General features: G+C 42.7%; 1 protein-coding gene across 1 annotated transcript in view; it reads left to right on the top strand.

Moving 5' to 3' along the window:
* Positions 1 to 22,421, top strand: part of Slc1a3 (solute carrier family 1 member 3) — a 76,272-nt gene that overhangs the window by 18,427 nt on the left and 35,424 nt on the right. The window contains exon 3 of the mRNA XM_041631151.1: positions 4,225 to 4,362. Within this exon, the coding sequence (XP_041487085.1) occupies positions 4,225 to 4,362 (138 nt within the window). The remainder of the gene's footprint in view (positions 1 to 4,224; positions 4,363 to 22,421) is intronic.

Here is a 22,421-nt window from a genome sequence, read left to right on the forward strand (position 1 = left end):
TGTTCATTTGGAGCTGATTGCTAGCCAACCTATCACTGGCTTAGGGCAGAAAACTGAAGAAAAATGTCTTTTGTTTACTCACTCAGCATCTGAGTAGCGTGAAAGCTTCCCTAGGTAAATCTGACAGCACTTTCCTCCCACATAAGCACCAGAATTAGTTAACCTAAACAGCCTGTTTACTTGTAAGTTTTCTGCTTTGTAAGAGAACCCAAAAGGCAGGTCAAATATGATGCGATAACTTTGATTCCTTAAATCAGCACTGTGACTTTGAGAGGCCAAGGGCAGTACAGACTGTGAGAGGGCGAAGTTGTGCTGGTCCCTGAGGGCCCTAGGCAGACTACTCCACCCTCCCTAATCCCACTGAAGCAACACAGTTTACCAGCTGTGTGGTGCTGGAACTTGGTCCGCCTTCTCAGGTGCTCTTGTCCTTTGAGATGTGTAGAATAATATAGTTCTGGCCTCAACAGGATTTGGGAAGTAACTTGTTTGTGAGGCCTCGTCACCTGCCATCACCCAGAGGTGATTTGCTTTTGTTAAGGTTGTGAATTCTGAACCACATCAGAGCCAGAGCAACTGAGCTAGGCTCACAGGAGTTCACAGAGACTGAAGCAGCAGGCAGCAGGGCCTCTATGCATTTGCTATAGCTTTCAGCTTAGTGTCTAAATGAATGGTCTTTGTTCTTGTACCTGCTTTAGGGGATCTTTTCCTTTTGGGTTGCCTTGTTTTATCTTATTATATTGTGTTATTTTGGTTGTCTCTTAGAAACCCATTCCTTCCTTCCTTCCTTCCTTCCTTCCTTTCTTCTTTTTGGTTTTTGTTATTTTGAGACAGGGTTTCTCTGTGTAATGCTGGCTATCCTGGAACTCATTCTGTAGACCAGGCTGGCCTTGAACTCACAGAGATCCACCTGCCTCTGCCTCCCAAGTGCTGGGATTAAAGGCGTGCACCACCACCGCCCAGCCACTTATCAGGCTTTTATGTTTGAGCAAGCTATCTGTCTTCTTAGATTAATGTATCAATTTTTTAAATGGACATGATAATATCATCCTAATAAAGTAAGGATGAAAGCTAAACAATGCCATTAGCACGTAATAAGGGCTCAATAAACATCCCCTTCCCCAGTATAAGCTTCTCTTTCCCAAGAGTACAAATCACTCACTTGGCAAAGACGAGAGAGTAAACACACCAAAACATAATGCAGGACAAAACTGATTCCCGGTGTACCGGCCATCTGCTTCAATCCTGCACTCCCTCGCTCTCCAAAGCGCTGGTCCTGAGCTAGCTACACCTCACGAATGAGTGCTGCTACATCTCTGCCGTTCCCGCCACAAAGGAGCTTGTAGACACAGGGTGCAGGGCTAGGGTTGCAGCCCACAGTGCATCCTGAAGCCCTAGTTCAGTCCGCAGCACTAGAGGAGGAGGGTTTTTAAAATGAGATTTTAGAAAGACCTCATGTCATAGAGATGATGGTACATCTATACTTACTGCTAAACCAGTCACAATAGTCAGGAATTGGAACCAGCCTCAGTCTCCATCAACAACAGACAAATAAAGAAAATGCAGTACAACGGGATTATATTCATTGGTAAAGAGAAATAAATCCATATTTTAAGGGGAAATGGAATGAGATGAAATTAAGTGCAATAAGCCAGATTCAGAAAGACAAATTCCATGTTTTTCTTTTACATGTGAAACTGAGGTGTGTGTGTGTGTGTGTGTGTGTGTGTGTGTGTGTGTGTGTGTGTTTACAGTGTGGCTCTATAGGTCATGAAACTAGAAAAATGATCCGAAGAGAGAAGGAAGAGATTGATTTCTTTGTTTGTTTTTGTCTTCAAGACAGGATTTCGCTATTTAGATCTGGCTGTCCTAGAACTCGCTCTTGTAGGCCAGGATGGCCTCAAACTCACAGAGATCCGCCTGCCTCTCCCTCCCTAGTGCTGAGATTAAAGGGGTGCACTATCATCACCCAAAAAAGAGATAGCTCTTAAGAGAGGGGAGGGAGGAGGAGAGGACAAAGGAATACATATATAAGAAAGCAGGAGGTCATGACACCTCTGGGAACGGGGAAACAGGCCAGAGCATGGTTAGTGGCACAGAGCAGGTAGTGAGGGAGATGATAATCTGCGTGAGCGGGCCAAGCTGAACCAGTTGCTTTGTATGCTAACCCACAGAGAAACTGAGGCGCACGCTAGAGGAGCAGGTGCCCAGCAGACCAGTGTGTTGACTAAAGATCACAGAATATTAGCACCCTCTGAGACGTTGCCTCCCTGATTGTCCTTCTTGTACACCATTCAGTATCAATTTGGCAGTTAGAACGAAGGGATTTTGACAGATGTACACTGCCCATGTATGAAATTATGTGCTGGAACATTCTAGAAATAAACTCATTATGAACCACTAACTCTTTGCCAGGAGAGGCGGGAAGGGTTGGAGATGGGGGAAAACATGAGGTCTGAGTAGAAACGACATGGGCCTAAATCCTAGCTCTGCCACCAGAGTATATTTGACTTTGGACACATTTTACATTCATTGTGATCAGGTTTCCCCCACCACTAAGTTGCTGAAATAGCATCTTCATCCTGGGGTTGTTGTGAGGATTAAATTGCTTACAGGAGTAAAAGTTCTGACAATGCCTGGCTTGTAGTAAGAACTCAGGGAGCGTCAATGAGTTTCTTTTTATTTAAGCTGTAGTAAGAACTCAGGGAGCGTCAATGAGTTTCTTTTTATTTAAGTTGTAGTAAGAACTCAGGGAGCGTCAATGAGTTTCTTTTTATTTAAGCTGTAGTAAGAGCTCTGGGAGCCTCAATGACTTCCTTTTTATTTAAGTTGTAAAGCCAATGCAAGCGCTTTTGCTCCAAGCTCTCTGCATTTTTAAATCGGTTTTTCTCGCTTGCCTGTTATTCCTACATTTCAGTAAACTGCTAAGTATTTTCCTGAAGTTCTGAGACCTGGGTCAACTGGATTTTCTAGTTGCATACACGGAGATGCTTTTTATTACAAGGTCACAGTTTCAAGTTGGAGAATGGGTAGTAGTGCTTGCTGAGACCCAAGAACTGAAATTGGAGTAGCAGTGGAAGTTGGAGTGAACTTTGTGTTCCATTTCATAAGGCAGAGAAGCCATTTCATAAGAAAGTGGGAAAGTTTAGTTTCCGTAAGAACTTCTCGTGTTCCTAGGAAAACCTTGGGTTCACCCCTCCCCATTCCTATCCCTGACCCTGGCTTCCAGTTACCTCAATATTGGGTATTTTCTTTTCTTTATAATTTACTCGGTCTTTTTAAAATGTGAAATTGCAACTCAAGGTGGATATTTGAAAAGTGTTTACGATATTGGAATGACTAAATTTTCTTGGGCAAGGAAAGTCAGTTGGAGAAAGAGAAGATGGAGTAAAGGTGTTTGATAGTTGTATTAGCTTCTGAATGTCGGCAGGTGTCACGCATCATCTAGCTTATATATGCTTTTACTATTCTAAAAGAATATTCTACAATTTCAAGACCAGAAGGAAAGCTAAGGAGGAAGCTACTGTCTTTTCTTTGTACCCACCTCTCACTGAGTTTTCAACAGGAAATCTTAGGGAAAGGTTTTTTTTTTTTTTTTTTTTTTTTGTTCGTTTTAAAAGTCTTCTCATGCCAGCAAATAGCAACTCAGTACAATATAGTTGCCAAGGCAATGTCAAGATCGTGTAGCGAGAGAGAGAAAATGTGGTGTGTGCAGACAGAGAAATGGTGAGACAGGTTAACAATGAGAGCGCCAGGGTTTTCTGCAATTGGAAAGTTTAATTGTTTTGTATAAGTGGTTATGCTCACAGCTGCACCATCTGTCCTGGTGGAGCTTTCTCGTGAAGCCTTTTCTTCCCATATCACCTTGCTCGGGACTGTCTGGCTTGTCCTCCAATTATACCCTAGTCTTCATTCCTACACCAAGCCGTGTCAAAACGGGTCCCACCACATTTGAGTTAGACAACGACATTTTTCACTTGCTCGGTTCAGAAATGCTTTTTCTGCGAAAGCTTCTTCAAGGCCTGGACTCAGCAAACCCTTCCACATAATGACTGTGAAGACAGATACGTCCCTTGCTCCCAACACTGTATAAATATTTGCTACTTAAATAAAATACTCTAGTCAGACTGAGTAGCTGCCAGCTAGATATTTGCTCATTTTTTTAGAGACTGTTGCCTTAGTTTTAAAAGACTCAATTTTCCTTTCTCTCTTTCTCTCTCTCTTCAGGTACAATCCTTGGATTTGCCCTCCGGCCATACAAAATGAGCTACAGGGAAGTCAAATACTTCTCGTTTCCTGGGGAGCTTCTAATGCGGATGTTACAGATGTTGGTCTTACCCCTCATCATCTCCAGTCTTGTCACAGGTACTTGGCATCTACACTTTTTGCTGTGTGGCTTTTTGTTTTGTTTTGTTTCTTTTAAGTGTGTTTATTGCAAAAGAACGCTTAGAAAAGCCAACGCTTTAGGTTTCTGCTGGATGCATGCTCTCTGTTCTAGAGAAAAATAAAACAAGTCCCTTTGAAATGATGGAAAGGAGGGCTTTAGTAATAATGCATGAATGATTATGACACTCGTATTTTCACCAATCACAAAAGGAGATGGATTTAAACAGCCATGTAATCTGGTCTGCCTCCCCGTGACCGAGGTACCCTGCTAAACACCACACCACCCGCCTTCTCTGACCACAGTGATGTAGTTGACTAAAGCATACAACAGGTCTGTTTTCTCACCCTCTTATCCCACCCAGAGAACATCTGGTTGGACAGCCTATTAGCTATTGATGCAAGAATGCTTGTTCTCAGAGCCACCAGGACATGAGCGGGAGCCTTCCTGGAAGCCTCATCAAGAGGTAATGCCCACAGCACACTCACCAACTCTGCCGCCACCAACACTTATCTCTTCCTGGTGTGCCTGCATGGTTTCATTTCCTTCTACCTTTTCCCCACCCACCCCCCATTACCTTTAATGCTGGTGGGAGAATGGGGAGGGGGTGGGAGATGTCCCCATTGGCTACGCTGTCCATGACACTTTGATTTTCAACTAGAGGAAGCTTGGAAGGATAGGATCTCTTTACTGTGACAGTTGAAGGTGTGGCTTTCTCCTGCATGGCTAGAGGTTGAAGAGTCATTAGTTATGTGGTTGACAAATATGGATGGGGCAAGAAGTTGCAGAAAGAAGAAACAATGACTGTACATTCCTTCCTGCCCACTCTTCTCTTTCCCTACAGCCCATCTCTGACTTGGAGAAAGAATGTCCATAAACACTGCCCCAGCAGGATGGTGTCTGGGTTTATAGATAAAGCCCCAAACCTCAGGTACTATTGACCCTGGCCTCTTTTTCCACTTGGGGTCACTGTCCTTCTTGGGCAGGCCAGTTTGCCTCTGTGTGAGCTGTGTCTTTTCTGCTCTTCCCATGAGTTTTCAAAGAGAATTATACTCTTCCAAGCTGTCTGTGTAACAAGAACTTCATAGAGCAACTCAAAGGTCACGGGGCAGCATTCTGACTACTACGTGCCTTAGAGGGCTGGCCGTTACATGCACAGAAACTATGTCGGATTACTCCTCCGTGCCTTGCAGATCTGTGCTGGCTACCACTTGTCCAGGGCCTTAAACAAGTAATTGCATGTACATGAGCTCAGAGTGGAGGATAACCTGACCACAAACCAGTCCTGTCACCCTTTAGGGCACCTGTTTGTGAAACTGGACTGGTCCGTTGTTAACTAGGGGTAATTGTAGCTATAGAAGATATAATTCCGATCACAGAAGCTGTATTAAATGTTGGCCTGGGGCACATTTTCATTTTGTTAGCTATTTTTCTCAAAAAAAAAAAATCTTTGTAGAAATCACTTTTAAGTCAGAGCCCATGTCCAACGTTTTATTGAGTGTGGCAGTGAATCCCCCTGCGTCATCCCTAGCAGCTAACTTCTAGGCTGAGAACCTGTAAGTCCTCTGGACACATGCTGATGTCTCCCAGACCCCTCTTACTGTCTCTTCTAGAGTGGAACCCATGTTTCTGCTTTCTCGCAATTAATTATGCAATTTTTATTTTGAGACACAGAAACCTCTTGTACAACACAGTTAGAAAAAGCATTGCTTCCTGTTAGAAACAATCCTCTCCCCTGAAGTGGAATTCCCTAGTGTTTGAAATACTAAATAGGGCTGGAGAGATGGCTCAGTGGTTAAGAGCATTGCCTGCTCTTCCAAAGGTCCTGAGTTCAATTCCCAGCAACCACATAGTGGCTCACAACCATCTGTAATGAGGTCTGGTGCCCTCTTCTGGCCTAAAACATACACACAGACAGAATATTATATACATAATAAATAAATAAATAAATATTTACAAAAAAATGAAATACTAAATAATCAAGTTTATTATAGGAACAGGAGCTTTTGTTGAGTAAGTTTTCAGGAAAAACAGATTTACTCTGATCTAATCCCTTTCAGTGCTTCGAAAGAAAAATTTGGTTAAACATTAGGTAAATTAGCAACCCTTACAATACGGCTGTTAAAAAAAAAAACATAACAGCAAATTGCAAACAACCAATATAAAATATACTAATGATCTAGGTGCAAGTTGAGAATGCTGTCACATAAAATCATTAAGAGTCTTATCTCTTATCCAGGGCTAGGCCAAGGAAAGGGGTCTGTAGCAGAGTTTAGCTAAAGAAAGATATTTTTACAGTGTTCTCTCCCAGGAGTAATCCCGAACTACACAGTAATCTAGATACTTGTGATCAATTAAAATGAATGATTGATTCAATGAGACTTTCCTTTGTGGTTTTAAATACAAAATATTCTAAAAGTGGGGATATAGAGGAGGAAATGTTTGCAAATTACCAGGACTCCCTAGAGGATCCCCTGGGCTTTATTGGACGATGTTACTGGCGAAATATGTTGCCCTGGGAGGTAACAAATCCAGGCTCCATTATTCAAGAATGAAAAAGCAATCTCGAAAGCTCGCAGCGGTCAAGAGGGTGACGTGTACATATGAAGATGCCCTTTCAGGCTACTTCTTGTGTTCCTGCTTTGATAGTCATGGATACAGAGAAATATTTTCTTCAGCAGGAGAAAGAGCAGGGCTAAGCGAGATGATTAAGTGGTGAGTGACCGCACTGCAGAATAACGTGGACAAAAGTGGGGCAAGGAGGCTGCTGAGACCCCAAAAACAGAAGATTAATCGGCTTCAACCAGCTGCTACTATATGTCCACAAGACCAAAGTGTGACTTTTTTTCGAAGAGAATTTAGTTGCACAAGGGTTTAAGAGATCCTCCCAAGTTTTCGGGCTTGACACAGTTCACAAAACAGGACAGTACAGTCAAGCAAAGCATATCAGCCGGGTCAGTCAACCTTACTGATATCAAAACGCGTGTTTGCGTGTCGGCGCTACTGCTTGAGAAACATCCCACTATTTCCGGACCTCTCTCCAGCTTTTACTGGCTTCCGTGTTACCTGACTCACCCGTGGGTAATCCTAAAGTAAACAAAGCTTACCTCATGTGGAATGAGCTCTGAAACACCATGCTCATTGCTGTGAGGGAACTGACAGGGAAGGCTCTCCTCTCTGTCTTCTGAGTAGGGACGTATTGCGTCATAGCTGGTCTGCTTTGTGTCAGACAGGAGCATCCTAGAAAGAAATCAGAGCTCGCACTGCCTTACAAGAAGTCTTCCTGTGAGAAAATACTTCACAGCTTTTGTGTTCTCTCATTCAAAAGCCTTGGGTCTGTGCAGACGGTAACGAACCTGAATAGAATCATTATTGCATTAAGTTTCGGAAGGTTCTAGAGAATATACTCTAACAGTTAAAACCACTATTGCCACATTTTTATTTCTTAAAATTTTATTGTTTGTTTATTGTGGTGCCAGGAAACAAAGCTCGTGCCATGGTCATGCTAGGCAAGCCCTCTGCCACTCTGTTTACCACGAAGCTACATTCCCAGACCAACTTAAAGAGCTCGGCAACAGATTGCTGTACTTGAAACACTACTGTTTGTGGGCTGAGGCATTAAAGCTCCGTAAGCCACATTCTTGTCCTGGAGTTGAAATTCAGTCTTCCCAAACATCCTCGCTGTGGATTCGCATTCCAGAAGCTCCGGGGAGAAGCTGGGAGGAAGCCCAATGGCTACATTCATACTCAAGTACCTTTTTCTTCCTTTCTTGAACAAGAAGAGTATGCCTGTGCCAACACATCACACAATAAAACAAGGATTTGGTGCCAGTTTCTATTGATTTGGTCAGGATCAGCAGCCAAACTAGCTCTTTCATGCCAGAAATATGAGTTGGTTTGGCTGGCTCGGCCTGATTTAATGCACAGGATAATAATTTAACGCCATGTCTGGTTATACCGAGTGGATGTAGATAGCCCTACTTCTGCATCTTATTCAAACACGGGGGCTCTCTTGTGTTTTCATTCTCGGCGTGCACTTTCCTGCACTCGCTAGCCACACAGGAAAACTTTGCTGTCGACCCCAGGTTTCTGGAAGGGAAAAGCACTTGGCAGACGATCTCTTTGGAGTAGAGCATATTTTAAGAGAAAGAGGTAAGAGAGGCACTTTAGGTACCATTATGAAAAGCAACAGTTTGAAGCCTATGTTGGGGCATACCGGACCTTAGATCACAAAATCAATGAAGTTCAACCATTCATTCATTCACTTGCAGCTGTGTTCTATGTCAGATATCAGGCTAGGCATTGCAGGTATCTAGATACAAAGTCAAAGTCCCTCAGTAGTGCATTGGGTAGGAAGAGAGGGGCTCTCCAAATTCCTCAACAGTCACAGTATTTGTGAGCAAATTCCTGTTCCAATTTTACGGCTTCTCTATATGCCCAAAAAGAAAGAGGCAGTTTAGTTGATTTTTTAAAATGTTTTTTGGTAATTTCATGTACGTATACAACATAATTAGATCATATCCACCCTCACCTTCCTCTTGGTTCACTTTTTAGACTTGATTCCAAATCTGATTTTCTACTGTTGTGGCATCTCCTACCTGACATCAGCTACCCTGGAGTTTACCAGCATAGATGTCATCCACATTCTCCCATAAATATTTCTTCAAGTTAACACAGTTTTTACACAGTTTCAAATCACTACTAATCATGGAAGCCTCCCATCCTTTGTCTTGTGAAGATGTAATGAATTATGATGTTACGACATTCTGAACAAACACCATGGCCTGACTTAGACTCCAAGGGACCAAGTGTAATGATTAAATAAAAATGCTGTGAATCCCTGGTGGCTGCAGTGGCAGAAACGCTGCAGGTCCCCAAGCAGCAGCAGTGGGCAGCGGGTCCAAGAACAGCCAGTCCTAGGTAGGGACTGGTGCAGTTTCTCAAGTGGCTGCAGCGGGCCACATGGAGAGACAGACAGATGGGCAGGCCATGCAGAGTGAAGTTGGATATTTATTTAGTGGGTTATGGAAGGGAAGGGGAGAAGGAGAAGAGCAGAAAGAGAGAGAGAAAAACAGAAGGGAAAAGGGGAGAAGTGGAGAGAAGCAGAAGCTGCCTCTTGAGACAGAAAAGGATGAAACTCAGGCTAGACAGAAGCTGAAGGGCAGCTTGCCTCAGCAAAGGGGAGTGGGGAAGTGGGCATGGCTTGTCTCTTAAAGAGACAGGACAGACCATTACACCAAGACCCTCACTGTCATATCCTAAGAAGAAAAAGAGAATGTCAGGAGGTGGTGCACACCTTTAATCCCAGCACTTGGGAGGCAGAGGCAGGGAGATCTCTGTGAGTTTGAGAGTAACCTGGTCTACAAGAGCAGGACAGCCATAGATACACAGAGAAATCCTGTCCCCCCCCCAAAAAAAAAACAGAAAAATAAAGGAAAAGAGAAACAATTAGCCAACATTTGAGATGTTACATATACCTTATCTCTGAGGGCTTTTTCTTTCCTCTAACCCAAAGAATAGAAAGGTAATAAAAAAAAGAGCAGGTTTCTCATTTTCTGAGTGATTTCATATAAATGAAGAAATTGTTTCTCTCCCTCCAGAACTCTATATTTACCCCTGGTTGGGAAATACTGATGTTGTTCATCAGTGCCTACAGTTTCCTTTCCAAGTGACTGTCCAGCTTCTGCCCAGACATTTCCAGGAACAGGAGATCCTTGGAACTCACATATTCTTGTAAAATGAAGGGTGCTTTTTCTACCCCAAACAAAACAAGCCAAAAAAATTTAAAGAAACAGGAGAAAAAAATACCTGCTTGCCTGTAATTCCCTGTCCATGTGACAGGCTCTCTTGTGGCCAAATGTCACTTAGACATTTTCCTTTCAAATACCTAGACCAGAGAATCCTTTGGGAGGTGAGACTTGACGATACACAAAGCCAACAACTAGGCCTACCAGCAAAGGATTCTTCTATCTGAGAAAATAATGAAAATAAAAGCAGTAAATGTGTCTCAGAGTGTGGCCCTTTGGCTGCAGAAAAATGGCAGTTACAACAACAGCAAACTAAAATTTTGTCATTTAACACAAGCGCGACCAAAAACAAAAACCTGAGCTAAACAATTTATAGTTCTTGGGCTTTTGAAGCGAATGTTAAGTGCTTGCAAAAATGAGAGCCGGGGTCAGCTGAGGGGAATTTAATATTCTGGACTATTAGTTGCCAAGTGTCTAATGTGTAGCTAAGGCCAAATTGAATACTCTGGGCACTTACAGGCAAGATCTTGAGGCAGGCTTCTCACTCCTATTAGTTAGAATAAAAGGCAGCTAGCTCTCCAAAGAGACGAACGTCTTTAGTCTTCCCTCGCATTTTCAGTGACATGGTGGGGGTCTGCTCTAGGTTTGGTGTCAGGGTTCAGTATTGCCCCTAGAATGTCCTCAACTGATGGTAGCCATTGACAGCACAGCAAGAACTATCCTCTCTGTGCGCACATGAAGACTCAACAGTGAGAACAGAGAACTTGAGTTTGTTGGCTTGCCATTAAGGCTGCTGCCTCCACAAGTCTCCTTTGTCTCTGATCCTTGTGTGATCGTTTTCCTATTAAAGTAAATTAAAGAACCAGTAAAGTTAATCCAGAAACAGCGTGAAGCCAAAGAGAATTCCTTCCTCACCACTAGAGGTGATTGGTTTCTGCCCTGCAGCGTGAGATTCGATTTCTTTGATCGCAACTGCCTAATTTTAAATTTTATCGTTGGTTACACAACTTCCCAGACTTCCCTGAGAAACTCAGCCTGTGTAGGGCACCCTGGATTTCATTGGGAAGTGAACACCGCCTCTAGGAGCAGAGTGTTGGGCAAACTCTGCATCTACCATAACATCCAAACCCAACTCATAAAGACCTGGAAGGAGTTCATTTGAAGCCACGGACTGTTCCTATGGTCAACTACTGGTCACAAATGTGGGAAAGAAGGCTGAGCAATGCCTACCTGGAAAAGGAAGACCTAGGATATAGTAAGAAAAGTCCATCTGAGGGGCAAGTCAAACTCCAGACTTTTTGCATCATGTATAAAAGAAATAAGGAAATGTTTATGTCCGTGAGTTTGGGTGGAAGTAAGGTATAGACAAAGTCATTGAAATCTGGCCATCACAGAAATGGCATTTTTTCCAGTATGACAACTTCACTTAACGAGCAGTTATTGAGGCTTCGTAAATGCCGAGCATTGTAGTGCCAGGGCCTAAGGATTCTTAAATGAAGAAGATAAGGTCCCTGTCATCCAAAAATTTAGATGTCTGGTTTGTGGAGCTTAATCCACTGTTGGGATATGGAGGGTGATGGTGACAGTAGAATAACCCTGGTGGAGACATTGTGAGGAGGCATAGTGCTGCCTTCTCACTTTTCTCTCGAGCATTCGGACTTCCGCTTGAGCCAGTCATGCCGAGAAGGGGAAAGGTCTTGTTTGAGTGGTTACCTGAGTCATTCGCTATTAAATGCTACAGGAGCCAGGGGCGGGGCCCTGTGAGTCCTGGAAAACAAGGAGTTTGGAGCCCCACCGAAAGTCACCACAGGAAATGTGACCTCACAGATAGAAAGTCAGGGAGGGAGAAGGGGTGCCTGATGAGGTTTCAAAGACAGAAATTGTCCCTTTCATAGGGGAGATAGCAGATGGGAGCCCCTGAGCGAAAAAGGAAGCAGAGGCAATGTTGTGTTATCAGAGAGGCATTTCCAGCACCTTGGAAGGAAGTTACACCTGGCTGTCTAGTTGAAGCTTTCTTTTTCTTGTTCCTTTTTTTGTGCATGCGTGTGTGTGTGTGTGTGTGTGTGTGTGTGTGTGTGTGTGTGATTTTTTTCGAGACCGGGTTTCTCTGTAGCTTTGGTGCCCATCCTGGAACCAGCTCTGTAGACCAGACTGGCTTTGAACTCAGAGACGTCCACCTGTCTCTGCCTCCCAAGGACGGGATTAAAGGTGTGCACCACCACCACCTGGCCCTGAAACTTGATTTCTTCCAGCGCTGCCTTGCTAGCCCTAATTGTGCCAAGTGAAGAGCGGAGAGGACAGGGTTCACATGTGTCTCTTGGATAGCTGAGCCTGCGAAAGGTGTCCCAGTGCTTCTGACGGGCCTGCTCCTCAAGTCCTTCACCATCCTGACCACCTCCCACACCCAGCCATGTGACCAGGACTGACCCTGGAACTCCAGTTGCTGGGTGACAGGGTGGGGACAGTGATCTGGCCCAGCTACAACAGACCAGTCAGTCCCACAGAACGGGATGTTGTGGAAAGATTTTTTTGATGAAAGCAAAACAGTTCATCACTAGAGGTCACAGGGTCACGGTTCAGGGTGGGATGCTGGGTGAGGCCAAGATTCTTATCTGTGAATGTCAGAAACTTCAAGTTAGCCTGTGCTTCAGGTCATTTCTGGCTTAGAAAACATTGTTAAAAAATGTAAAAAGCCTCCTATTTTCCTCTAAGAAAAAGCAAATGTTTCTCAGCTTAATTATCAATGGGATGGTCTCCTCGAGACCTGCAACCCACACAGGTCTCTGGGTGCCTTGGAAATGGACAACCCTGTGCACTTGATACTGTACAGTAAGATCAGGATGTATCCTGTCATGGAGGTCTGTGCTGGGGTGGGTACTGCAGGCGCCTTAAGGGGGCAGGGTGGTCCTAAAATGAGACATCATGTGTCAGTCAGGATTCTGTAGCAGAAACATCACTAGAATGAATATGCATTAAAACAGGATTTATTAGATTGGCTTATACAATAGGATCCAAGTAGTCCAAAGATGGCCATCTCATACTTGAGAGGCCAAGAAGCCAGCAGCTGGCCAGATCATGAGGCTGGGTGTTTCAGTTGTCCCAGTCTGCATATTCCCGGAGAGCCAGTGGTCTTCAATGCATCCAAAAGTATGATGAAGCTGATTCCCATACCAGCAAAGGAATTGGGAGTGTCGGTAATAGCATGGTTAAACCTGAACCGGGCCACAAGAATGGAAGCCAAGCAAGGAAAAAGCAAAAGGCCTTTCTTCCGTGCCTTTTTATCGGGGCAGCCACCAAGATGCCACCCACATTTAGGGTGGGTCTTTTTGTTAACAATTGTGGCAGTCAAGACAATCCCTACAGATGTGTCCACAAGGCAACCTGACGTACACAGTCCCTTGTTGAGACTCTCTTACCAGATAACAACTCCAGGTTGCATCAAGTTGTTGATTTAAACTAACCATCATAACTGCCTTAGGTCCAGAGCTCACAGTCTGAGAAGAATCGCTGACCCGTTCAGACTCATCACACCATCTGGGGGCAGCATTGGGGCCTCAAATCACTCTAACCATAAGCGATCTTCAATTAATTGGTTCAAAATGGTGCCGGGAAATTGATGTCTCCTCAAGGTGGTTCCACTGTGGACTCAGGGTTGAGAGCTCCCATGTTAGAGTTTCCCTAGAATTGTCCTCTGGTTTCTAGTGCTAGGGTCCCCAGTGTTGCCATTTAGTTCATCTGTTCCCTCTTCCAGGAAGCCATCCTGGCTTGCCCAGACCTCTGCTCTAGCAGAGTTCCTAGTTCTTAGAGGCATGGGTTTCTTTCTGTTTCGTAGTTACTGGAACACCATCTGTTCCCTCACTGAGACCTGGACAGAATGCTGTGTCTTTGCCTCATCTCTTCTTTGCATCGCCTGAAGAATGAGTTCTTGGAAAGGCAGCCAAGACCTTTGACAGAGTTGACGAGCCGCTGTGCCAGCTCTCTGCCCGCTGCTTCCCAGACACAGTTTCCTCTTTCGATGCTTTAGTACCCTCAGCACTTCATCCTTCCTCCTGGTGTTTTGTCTCTTGACACAACTTCTTGCACAGCCCTCCTGAGGCTCTGTGACTCCTCCAAGAGCCGGCTTAGCCCTCAGACCTTGCATAAAGTTGTCCTTGCCAGCTCCAACTGAAAGCCAGGTTCTTCTCCCTGGAATAGCTACTAGGGTCACATGCACATCACCAGCACACACTGTTGCCCTATCCCACCAACTGCATTAAGGTCTCCCCTGGGATCGTGTCTTCTGTAATTATGTGACTTGTTGCTCATCCTACTTGATAGCATGTATTTTAATGGTTATCTTTAATGACAAAAGTCGTATGTAGAGAACATTAAAAATGACACCAATAAATATTGATGAGCAAAAAGGGAGGAGGGAAAAGCTAGCCACCCTGTAGAGGTAGACGCTGCACACAGTGCTCACGGTCATCTGGGAAGCAGTGTGTGCTGAGGGCAGAGTGAACGAAGAACCCAGTGTGAACTCTTCCCACCTCAGTGACCTTAGACAAACTACTTTGATCTCTCTGTGCCTCAGTTTCTTTAGCCACAAAATGGGAATGATTGATACCTTCTTTACTGACTATTGTGAGGATTCAAGCTAATACCCATGAAGCTTTTGGTAGTTACCTGATAATGGTGCCTACTTTTACACTCTTTTTATTTGTTTTGTTTTGTTTTGTTTTTTTGAGACAGGATTTCTCTGAGGCTTTGGAGACTGTCCTGGAACTAGCTCTTGTAGACCAGGCTGGCCTCGAACTCACAGAGATCTGCCTGCCTCTTCCTCCCAAGTGCTGGGATTAAAGGCATGTGCTAGCACCGTCCAGGCAGAATTACTGGGCTTTATAATAATTTTCTTTTCTTTTTTTTCTTGTTATTTTTTAATTCATATCTATTGCACTCTACATTTTTCTCTGCTCCCCTCCCTGCTTCTCCCCTCCCTACTTCAATCCTCCCCCAAGGTCCCCATGCTCCCAATTTATTCAGAAGATCTTGTCTTTTTCTACTTTCTACTTTCCATGTAGATTATATCTATGTAAGTCTCTCTTAGTGTCCGCACTATTGTCTAAGTTCTTTGGGATTGTGGTTTGTAGGCTGGCTTTCTTGGCTTTATTTATGTTTAAAAACCACCAGTGAGTGAGCACATGTGATAACTGTTTTTCTGTGTCTGGGTTACCCCACTCAAAATAATGTTTTCTATCTCAATCCATTTTCTTGCAAAATTCAAGCTGTTGTTATTTTTTTCTGCTGTGTAGTACTCCATTGTGTAAATGTACCACATTTTTCTTATTCATTTTTCGATCGAGGGGCATTTAGGTTGTTTCCAGGTTCTGGCTATGACAAACAAAGCTGCTATGAACATAGTTGAGCACATGTCCTTGTGGCACGATTGAGCATCCTTTGGATATATACCCAAAAGTGGTATTGCTGGGTCTTGAGGAAGGTTGTTTCCTAATTTTCTGAGAAATCGCCACACTGACATCCAAAGGGGCTGTACCAGCTTGCATTCCCACCAGCAATGCAAAAGTATTCCCTTTTCCCCCACAACCTCTCCAGCATAAGTTGTCATCAATGTTTCTGATCTTGGCCATTCTTTCAGGTATAAGATGGAATCTCAGAGTCATTTTGATTTGCATTTCTCTGATGACTAAGGATGTTGAGCATTTCCTTAAGTGTCTTTCAGCCATTTTAGATTCCTCTGTTGGGAGTTCTCTGTTTAGGTCTGTACTTCATTTTTTTATTGGATTGTGTGATCTTTTGGTGTCCAATTTCTTGAGTTCTTTGTATACTTTGGAAATCAGACCTCTGTCTAATGTGGGCTTAGTGAAGATCTTTTCCCATTCTGTAGGCTGTTGTTTTGTCTTGTTGACCATGTCCTTTGCTTTACAGAAGCTTTTCAGTTTGAGGAGGTCCCATTTATTAATTGTTTTTTTTCAGTGTCTGTGCTGCTGGGGTTATATTTAGGAAGTGGTTCCCTGTGCCAATGCGTTCAAGTGTACTTACCACTTTCTCTTCTATAAAGTTCAGTGTGGCTGACTTTATTTTGAGGTCTTTGATCCATTTGGACTTGAAGTAATTTTCTTTTGCCTTTAAAAATTCAGCGTATTTTTTTTTTTAATGACTGCACTGTTTTATCCTTTAACAGTAGGACAGCTCTGTGTTTGTCACTTTCTTCCCAATACTTGCTGGGAACTGTCATTTTGTTGACACATGTATTTTTTTGTCAAAGCCAGTACAAACCCTTATCTCTTCGTGACTTAATTTGGAGTATTCAGATGGTAATACTGAATATCTTTTCACGTGTTATTGTCCATTAGTTCTCCCTTGGAGGGATGGCTCTTTAGATCTTTCTTTTCAGCACTGAACTGTAATTGCTCCTTCTATATTAAAGCTGTGCTTTAAAAACCCTCCATACACAGCAATGACTATGTGTATCATTTGCCATAAGATGGTCATGATTATTCTTGAGAAGGATTCTTTAGTTAATGCTGTAGGTAAGCACTCATAAATACTGAATACAAAACCTAATGCGAGGAAGAAAACACTAGTGAAAGTTCTGGACTCTTGAATGAAACATATTTCTTCCTTTAGAAACGTAAGTGCTGGTGACTTTGTCTAATACAGGGATATGGGATTTAAACTATGTCTTGTTCCTCTAATGCACAGGGAGACTCTTGCTTTCCTGTGTATTGTGTTTTAGCTAAAACCTAGACACCGCGGGACAGCAGTCTTGGCACATGTACTCTTGGCTGAATTCCTTTAAAGTATAGATTCTAAATTGGCCAATTGCACATTTTTTATGCAATAGAATAGAATGCAGTAAAGAAGTATTAAAACTTTTTAGTTACAGTTAATGAAAATGAAGTTCATTAAAGCATAGCAGTTTGAACGCACTGACTCTACTGAGCTGGCTCTATGCTTTAAAACGCCTAGGGTGGATAATTGTGTTATATGACTTTATACAATTAAAATTGAAAAGCCCCCACCCCAGACAACTGTGGCCAACTAAGAAATGCTGAGAGAAGGAAAACAGCCTTCCCCAGGGAAAAGCCCCGAAATCCTACATATACAAGTAACATTACACAGACGGAGCAGTATGTGTTTATTTATCAAGAAGAGAGTGTGTGTGTGTGTGTGTGTGTGTGTGTGTGTACAAAGAAAAAGAAAACAAGGAGGTGCATGGGAGGAGTTAGAGAGAGGAAAGAAAAAATGGTGTAATTATATTTTAATTTCAAAAATAAAAACTTTAAAGACTGATCTAATTTAACTATAAATTTCACTGGCATGTATTTATTGTACATGGTGGTGGGTTTCATAAGCACATTTTTATACAAATCTATCATGTTCTTTAACCATACCTCCCCACCCTCCCCTTACTCCCTCCTGGCTGTGCGCATTGCTTCCCAGACTTCCTCCTATCTCTGTGTCATATGTATACATGGCCCTTTCAAATCCTTCCTGGAAAGTTGTCTGTTCAGATTTCATATCCATTTTTAGTCATACTGTCTTTCTATTATTGAACTCTCATCATTTCTATGTTAAAATTACTTTTTAAAAATGAAATACACACAACCACATAGCAATTGCTATGTGTGCAGGTGTGTGTGCGCTATGCAGCTATAGGCAACCTAGGATCCACAAATGAGAAAAAAAATGGTGTTTGTCTTTCTGAGTGTGGCTTGTTTCACTTAATTTGATGATCTTCATCCAGTTGATCTGTTTCAAACAGAATAATTTAATTCTTTTTTCATTTCTTTTTTCCGTTTTTCCTTTCCCTTTCTTCTTTCTTAATGACAAGGTCTCACTATGTCATCCCAGGTGGCCTGGAACTCACTATGTGGATAAGACTAGCCTCACTACCCACAGACAACAGCCTCCTTCTTCCTCCTAAATCCTGGGATTAAATGCATGCATCATCGTACTTGGCAATTCTTATTTATTTATTTATTTATTTATTTATTTTGTGGCTGAGCAAAACGCCACAAACATTCTAAGCGTTTAATATTAGCCTATCAATATAACCTACTACAGTTAACTCTGTTACCACTGTTTCTGGGTTCTGTTTAGTTTTCAGTTTTTCGAAAAAGCTTTCAAAGCTCAACACTTGATACTTTGCATCAGATAGCCTTCCCCCTGTCTGGTTTTACTTTGAGATGAGTCATCCAAATACTTGAGTTATTCAGAATAAGAAATATTGGGGGCAGTGGTCAGCTAGCTATCTCCTAGTTAAGACATTCTTCAGCTGTCCCTGTAATTGACTTCAGGTGGTGGTCAGAGAAGGTGTCGGGGAAGGCACAAACTTCAGCATAAAACTTACTAGATTTTACAGGAGTTTCCACTAAGGAACTGTGAATGCCAAGACCAGAATGCTGATACAAATCTCATTGGTATGAAGTGGATTTTACAGGGTGCCTGGTCCCCAGAACACCTTGATTTACAGAATGACTTTGCGGCTACAGGTTCTATTTGGGTCCATCATAAGATGGTATAGTGTTTGCATGTAACCTACATAATTCTCCCTCTTGTAGATTACTTTTAATACCTGTGATGGACTCTCTATTTAAGTACTGTTAAGGCCTAAAGGTTATTTTTTTTTAAAAAAAATTGTGTATGTTCAGGAAAAATGAAAGCATTTCCCAAATATTTTCTATGTGTTTGGTTGATTCCACAGGTTTGACATTCATAGATATGGAAGCCTGACTGTAATGCATGTATAGATCATAGGTTATTCCATTATATTCATTCAAGAAAACACCCCCAGAAGAATCCCTAGTATAATCAAAATGTGAGCTACTAAATAATCTTTAAGGAATCAGAGCTATGCCAGTAAGGGGAAATGAAAGATGGTTGAGTCTGTCAAAGAAGACCACATTGTCACCCTTAAATACTCTGCTGGTGCAACTGTTGGAAACAGGATGGATGATTAGTCAGACCAAAGGCACACTGGAGGCTAAGCACACCACTGTATCTTGCACACTGCCCTTGATGACAAGGGATGTCTGTTTTCCACTAACAATTGGTTTCCTCTGTTTATTTTGCTTCTGCAGATTATCTTTTCTGTGTTGAAATCTACACGGGGGCATAATAAAATACAAACCCTCAAAAAAGAAAGTAAACAAACTATCCCAAACTTCTCAGAAATCTGAATGTTAGGCATTGTTTCACACTGTCCGCTCGCTGCGGTTGAACAAAACCACACTCTGGTATGTTGTATGGGCTTTATTCTTCCGTTTGGGGCTCTGCTTTTGGTGGCTCAGCCCAGTTTCCTCTCCAAGCGCTAGCTACATGATGGCTCCACTCTGGGCTTTACAGGCAGCCTGGCCCTGCCACTTGCACCCCTGACTGGGCACTCTGCAAGCCTGTGCAAAGGTTCATGAGGGTGTGTCACCAGCCTAGCGAAAAGTGGGAAATCCTTCACAGTTTCATAATGTGGTTTCTGCAGGAGGAAATTCCACGTTACCCCTAAGTCTTTCCATCTTTTTATTTGAACAGTGCCTAAAAGTAGTATTGAAAGGGATACTTCTGAGAGAAGGAATACCTTGAATCCTGCCTCAGTGGAGGACAGTGTGAGAAGCAGGGGTACTGACAAGAATTTAAAAGCACAATAAACTCGCCCGCATTAACTGTGCTATTGGAGTACAAGGAGATAGATAGAACTGGTTTCATAGCATGTATCTGGTTAAAAAAAAACTTCATTCCCAAACCTCATGTCACCAGTCAAGGGCCCTCTACCTATCTATTCTAATTAAATACAGGGGCTAGGGGACACTATCTATTGTGGAATATGGCTTCATTTGTTTTTTTTTTTAATTACTCTATTGGAAATGTGCTTCTCTCTTTCTCTTTCCTCTCATTTCAAATGAGTCAAATTTGATCATTTTCCTCTCGAAATACCCTCTGGGCCCGGCAAGTTTTCAGCAAACACTCCCTGTTGACCAGTTCCCATTTTCAGCCACATACCACTCACAATGAAACCTATTAAGCTAAGTTAAACAAAATAAATTGCCTATTTTCTATTTACAAAGGGCAACATTATCTGACATGAATTTCACTGGAACAAAGCATCCTTGATCCTTCCAAACAAATGTTTTCTCTTTTGACATTCCATCAAGATATGCTCAAATTCAGATGGACTGTTCACTAAGGGAGTATTTCCTTTGGCATTCAAAAATCACCCCAAACATTGCCCTGGGGAAAGAAGGGACAGCGAACAAATGCATCAGTGAAAGGAAAATCTTCCTTGGCAGCAATTTCTGCCTTTCTACCCTGTATACTTAGGACAGAGCCTGGTGTGATGGCTACGCCTATAGTGCCAGTACTTTGGGGAGGAAGACAAGAAGATCAGGAGTTCAAGGCCAGCTTGGACAACTTGAAACCATCTTTAAAACAAACAAGCAAATTATAAAACAAACAAAATGAAAAAAAAAAGGCAGTGATCTTTCCAGTGATGGTGAATTGTGTTAGCTCCAGAAAAAAAGGAGATTTATATTCAACAGAAGGATGTTTCCTTAATGAGAATCCAGCCTTCAGAGATTTGTTTTATTTTATAACTAAAATCAGTTTTTGAGAGAGGGAACAGTTGCCACAATTATTATCATCCTTAGCATCTCAGTCTATCCAGTAACTCCATGGCTTTTTTGTTTCTAGTTTTTCTTTCATCCCAACCTTGATTTAGAAAGGGCTACAGAGCCCTGTTATTGGATCATCAATACTTCCCCACAGCCGTGGAGTTAGAATGCCCTGTGTGACCATTTCAATGTCTCATTTGATGAAGGTGCCCACTGGCATTTATTGACCAATGAGAGCAGTACATATTCATATTGTACAAAATGTTTGTTCCACAGCACTTCGTGGTCTCCTAGGGGCTGGAAAAGGCTCAGTCGCGCTTGCATGGCGTGCACAGAGCCCTGGATTCTATCCCCACTATAAAGCCAGGCATGTGGGAGTATATGTTTATAACCCCAACACTGTGTGATAGAGGCATTTGGGACCAAAAAGAGGCATGGAGAGCCGGGCTGCAGCCTTTCTGTGATTTGTTACCTGTTAAAAAGAAAGGTATGTCTGTCGTCTTCAGGAGCTTCATTTCAACAGGTCTGTTCTAAAACAACCTCTAACTATGCTGAAAGAGCAAGGTATAATCCACTTTAAGAAAATGCCCTAAAGAAAAGTTCAGATCAGTGCATCTCGAAAATGTGCCAGTCTCAACAGAATAGAACAAAATCACCCTCTCCCTTCTTAGTCATGGATAGTAATGCAGCCACTTATTTTGCTTTTACTGTTGGCGTGGAAGAAGCAAAGGGAAATGTGCAAACTTAGCTTTGTGGAGACTTTGAAAGTTCCTCTCATATCCTGAGAATTCGCTCCCTCCTCTCAACTCTTGAGGAAATCTGCCTTGGCAATTGGAGATCTCGGTGTTAGTTCCTTCGCAGATCACTGTGGTGCACTCAGATGCAGGAGCATTCGTATTCTTCCTCGAGGGATATATTGCTGAGCGATTGTGAAAGCTGAGCTTGGAGATGTCTGTCTAATTTACAGTTGGAAAGTCAGAGGCGCCTTCATGTATGGACCTGTGAGGAAACAGAAAGCTATGAGATCAAGTGCGTGCGCAGTGAGTCCGGGGAGGGGGCAGAAGCCTTCTCTTCTGAGGCCAGAGTCTGGTGGCAAGATCGCCTTCTACTGGAATTGTTTATCTGCCTCTAAAACTAGAAGATGGCTTTTTTTTCTTTCTCTTTTGATTTTCGAGACAGGGTTTCTCTGTAGCTTTGGAGCCTGTCCTGGAACTAGCTCTTGTAGACCAGGCTGGCCTTAAACTCACAGAGATCCACCTGACCTCTGTGCCTCTGCCTCCAAAGTGCTGGGATTAAAGGCGGTGCTACCACCGCCTGGTTCCTAAATGTAATTATAATACCCATATTGCTCTTTAAAATTATCAAGACGCCGTTATTATTATCAGCCAGTCCAGTTTCAAAAGTCTTCATCACTAGGCCTGGCACACAATGAAATATACTGAGAATCATCGGGAAGTGCTTGAGTTTGGGGCCAGCCTGGTCTACATTGTGAATCTGAAACTAGCTTGACCTATTTAGTGAAACCTCTAAAAACAAAAATATGAAAAGTAAGAACAAGATAACCCTCCATTTCCTTTTCTTTCTTTTTTTAAAAAAAAATGTTTGATTAAATAGGCTCTCAGTTTATAGTTCTGGTTGATCTGGAATTCACTATGTAGATCAGGCTGGCCTTGAACTCGCAGAGGTCTGCAC

This window comes from Microtus oregoni, unplaced genomic scaffold (assembly GCF_018167655.1).
Source record: "Microtus oregoni isolate MIOR12 unplaced genomic scaffold, Mior012 000036F_ref0000092, whole genome shotgun sequence".
NCBI classification, from domain to species: domain Eukaryota; kingdom Metazoa; phylum Chordata; class Mammalia; order Rodentia; family Cricetidae; genus Microtus; species Microtus oregoni.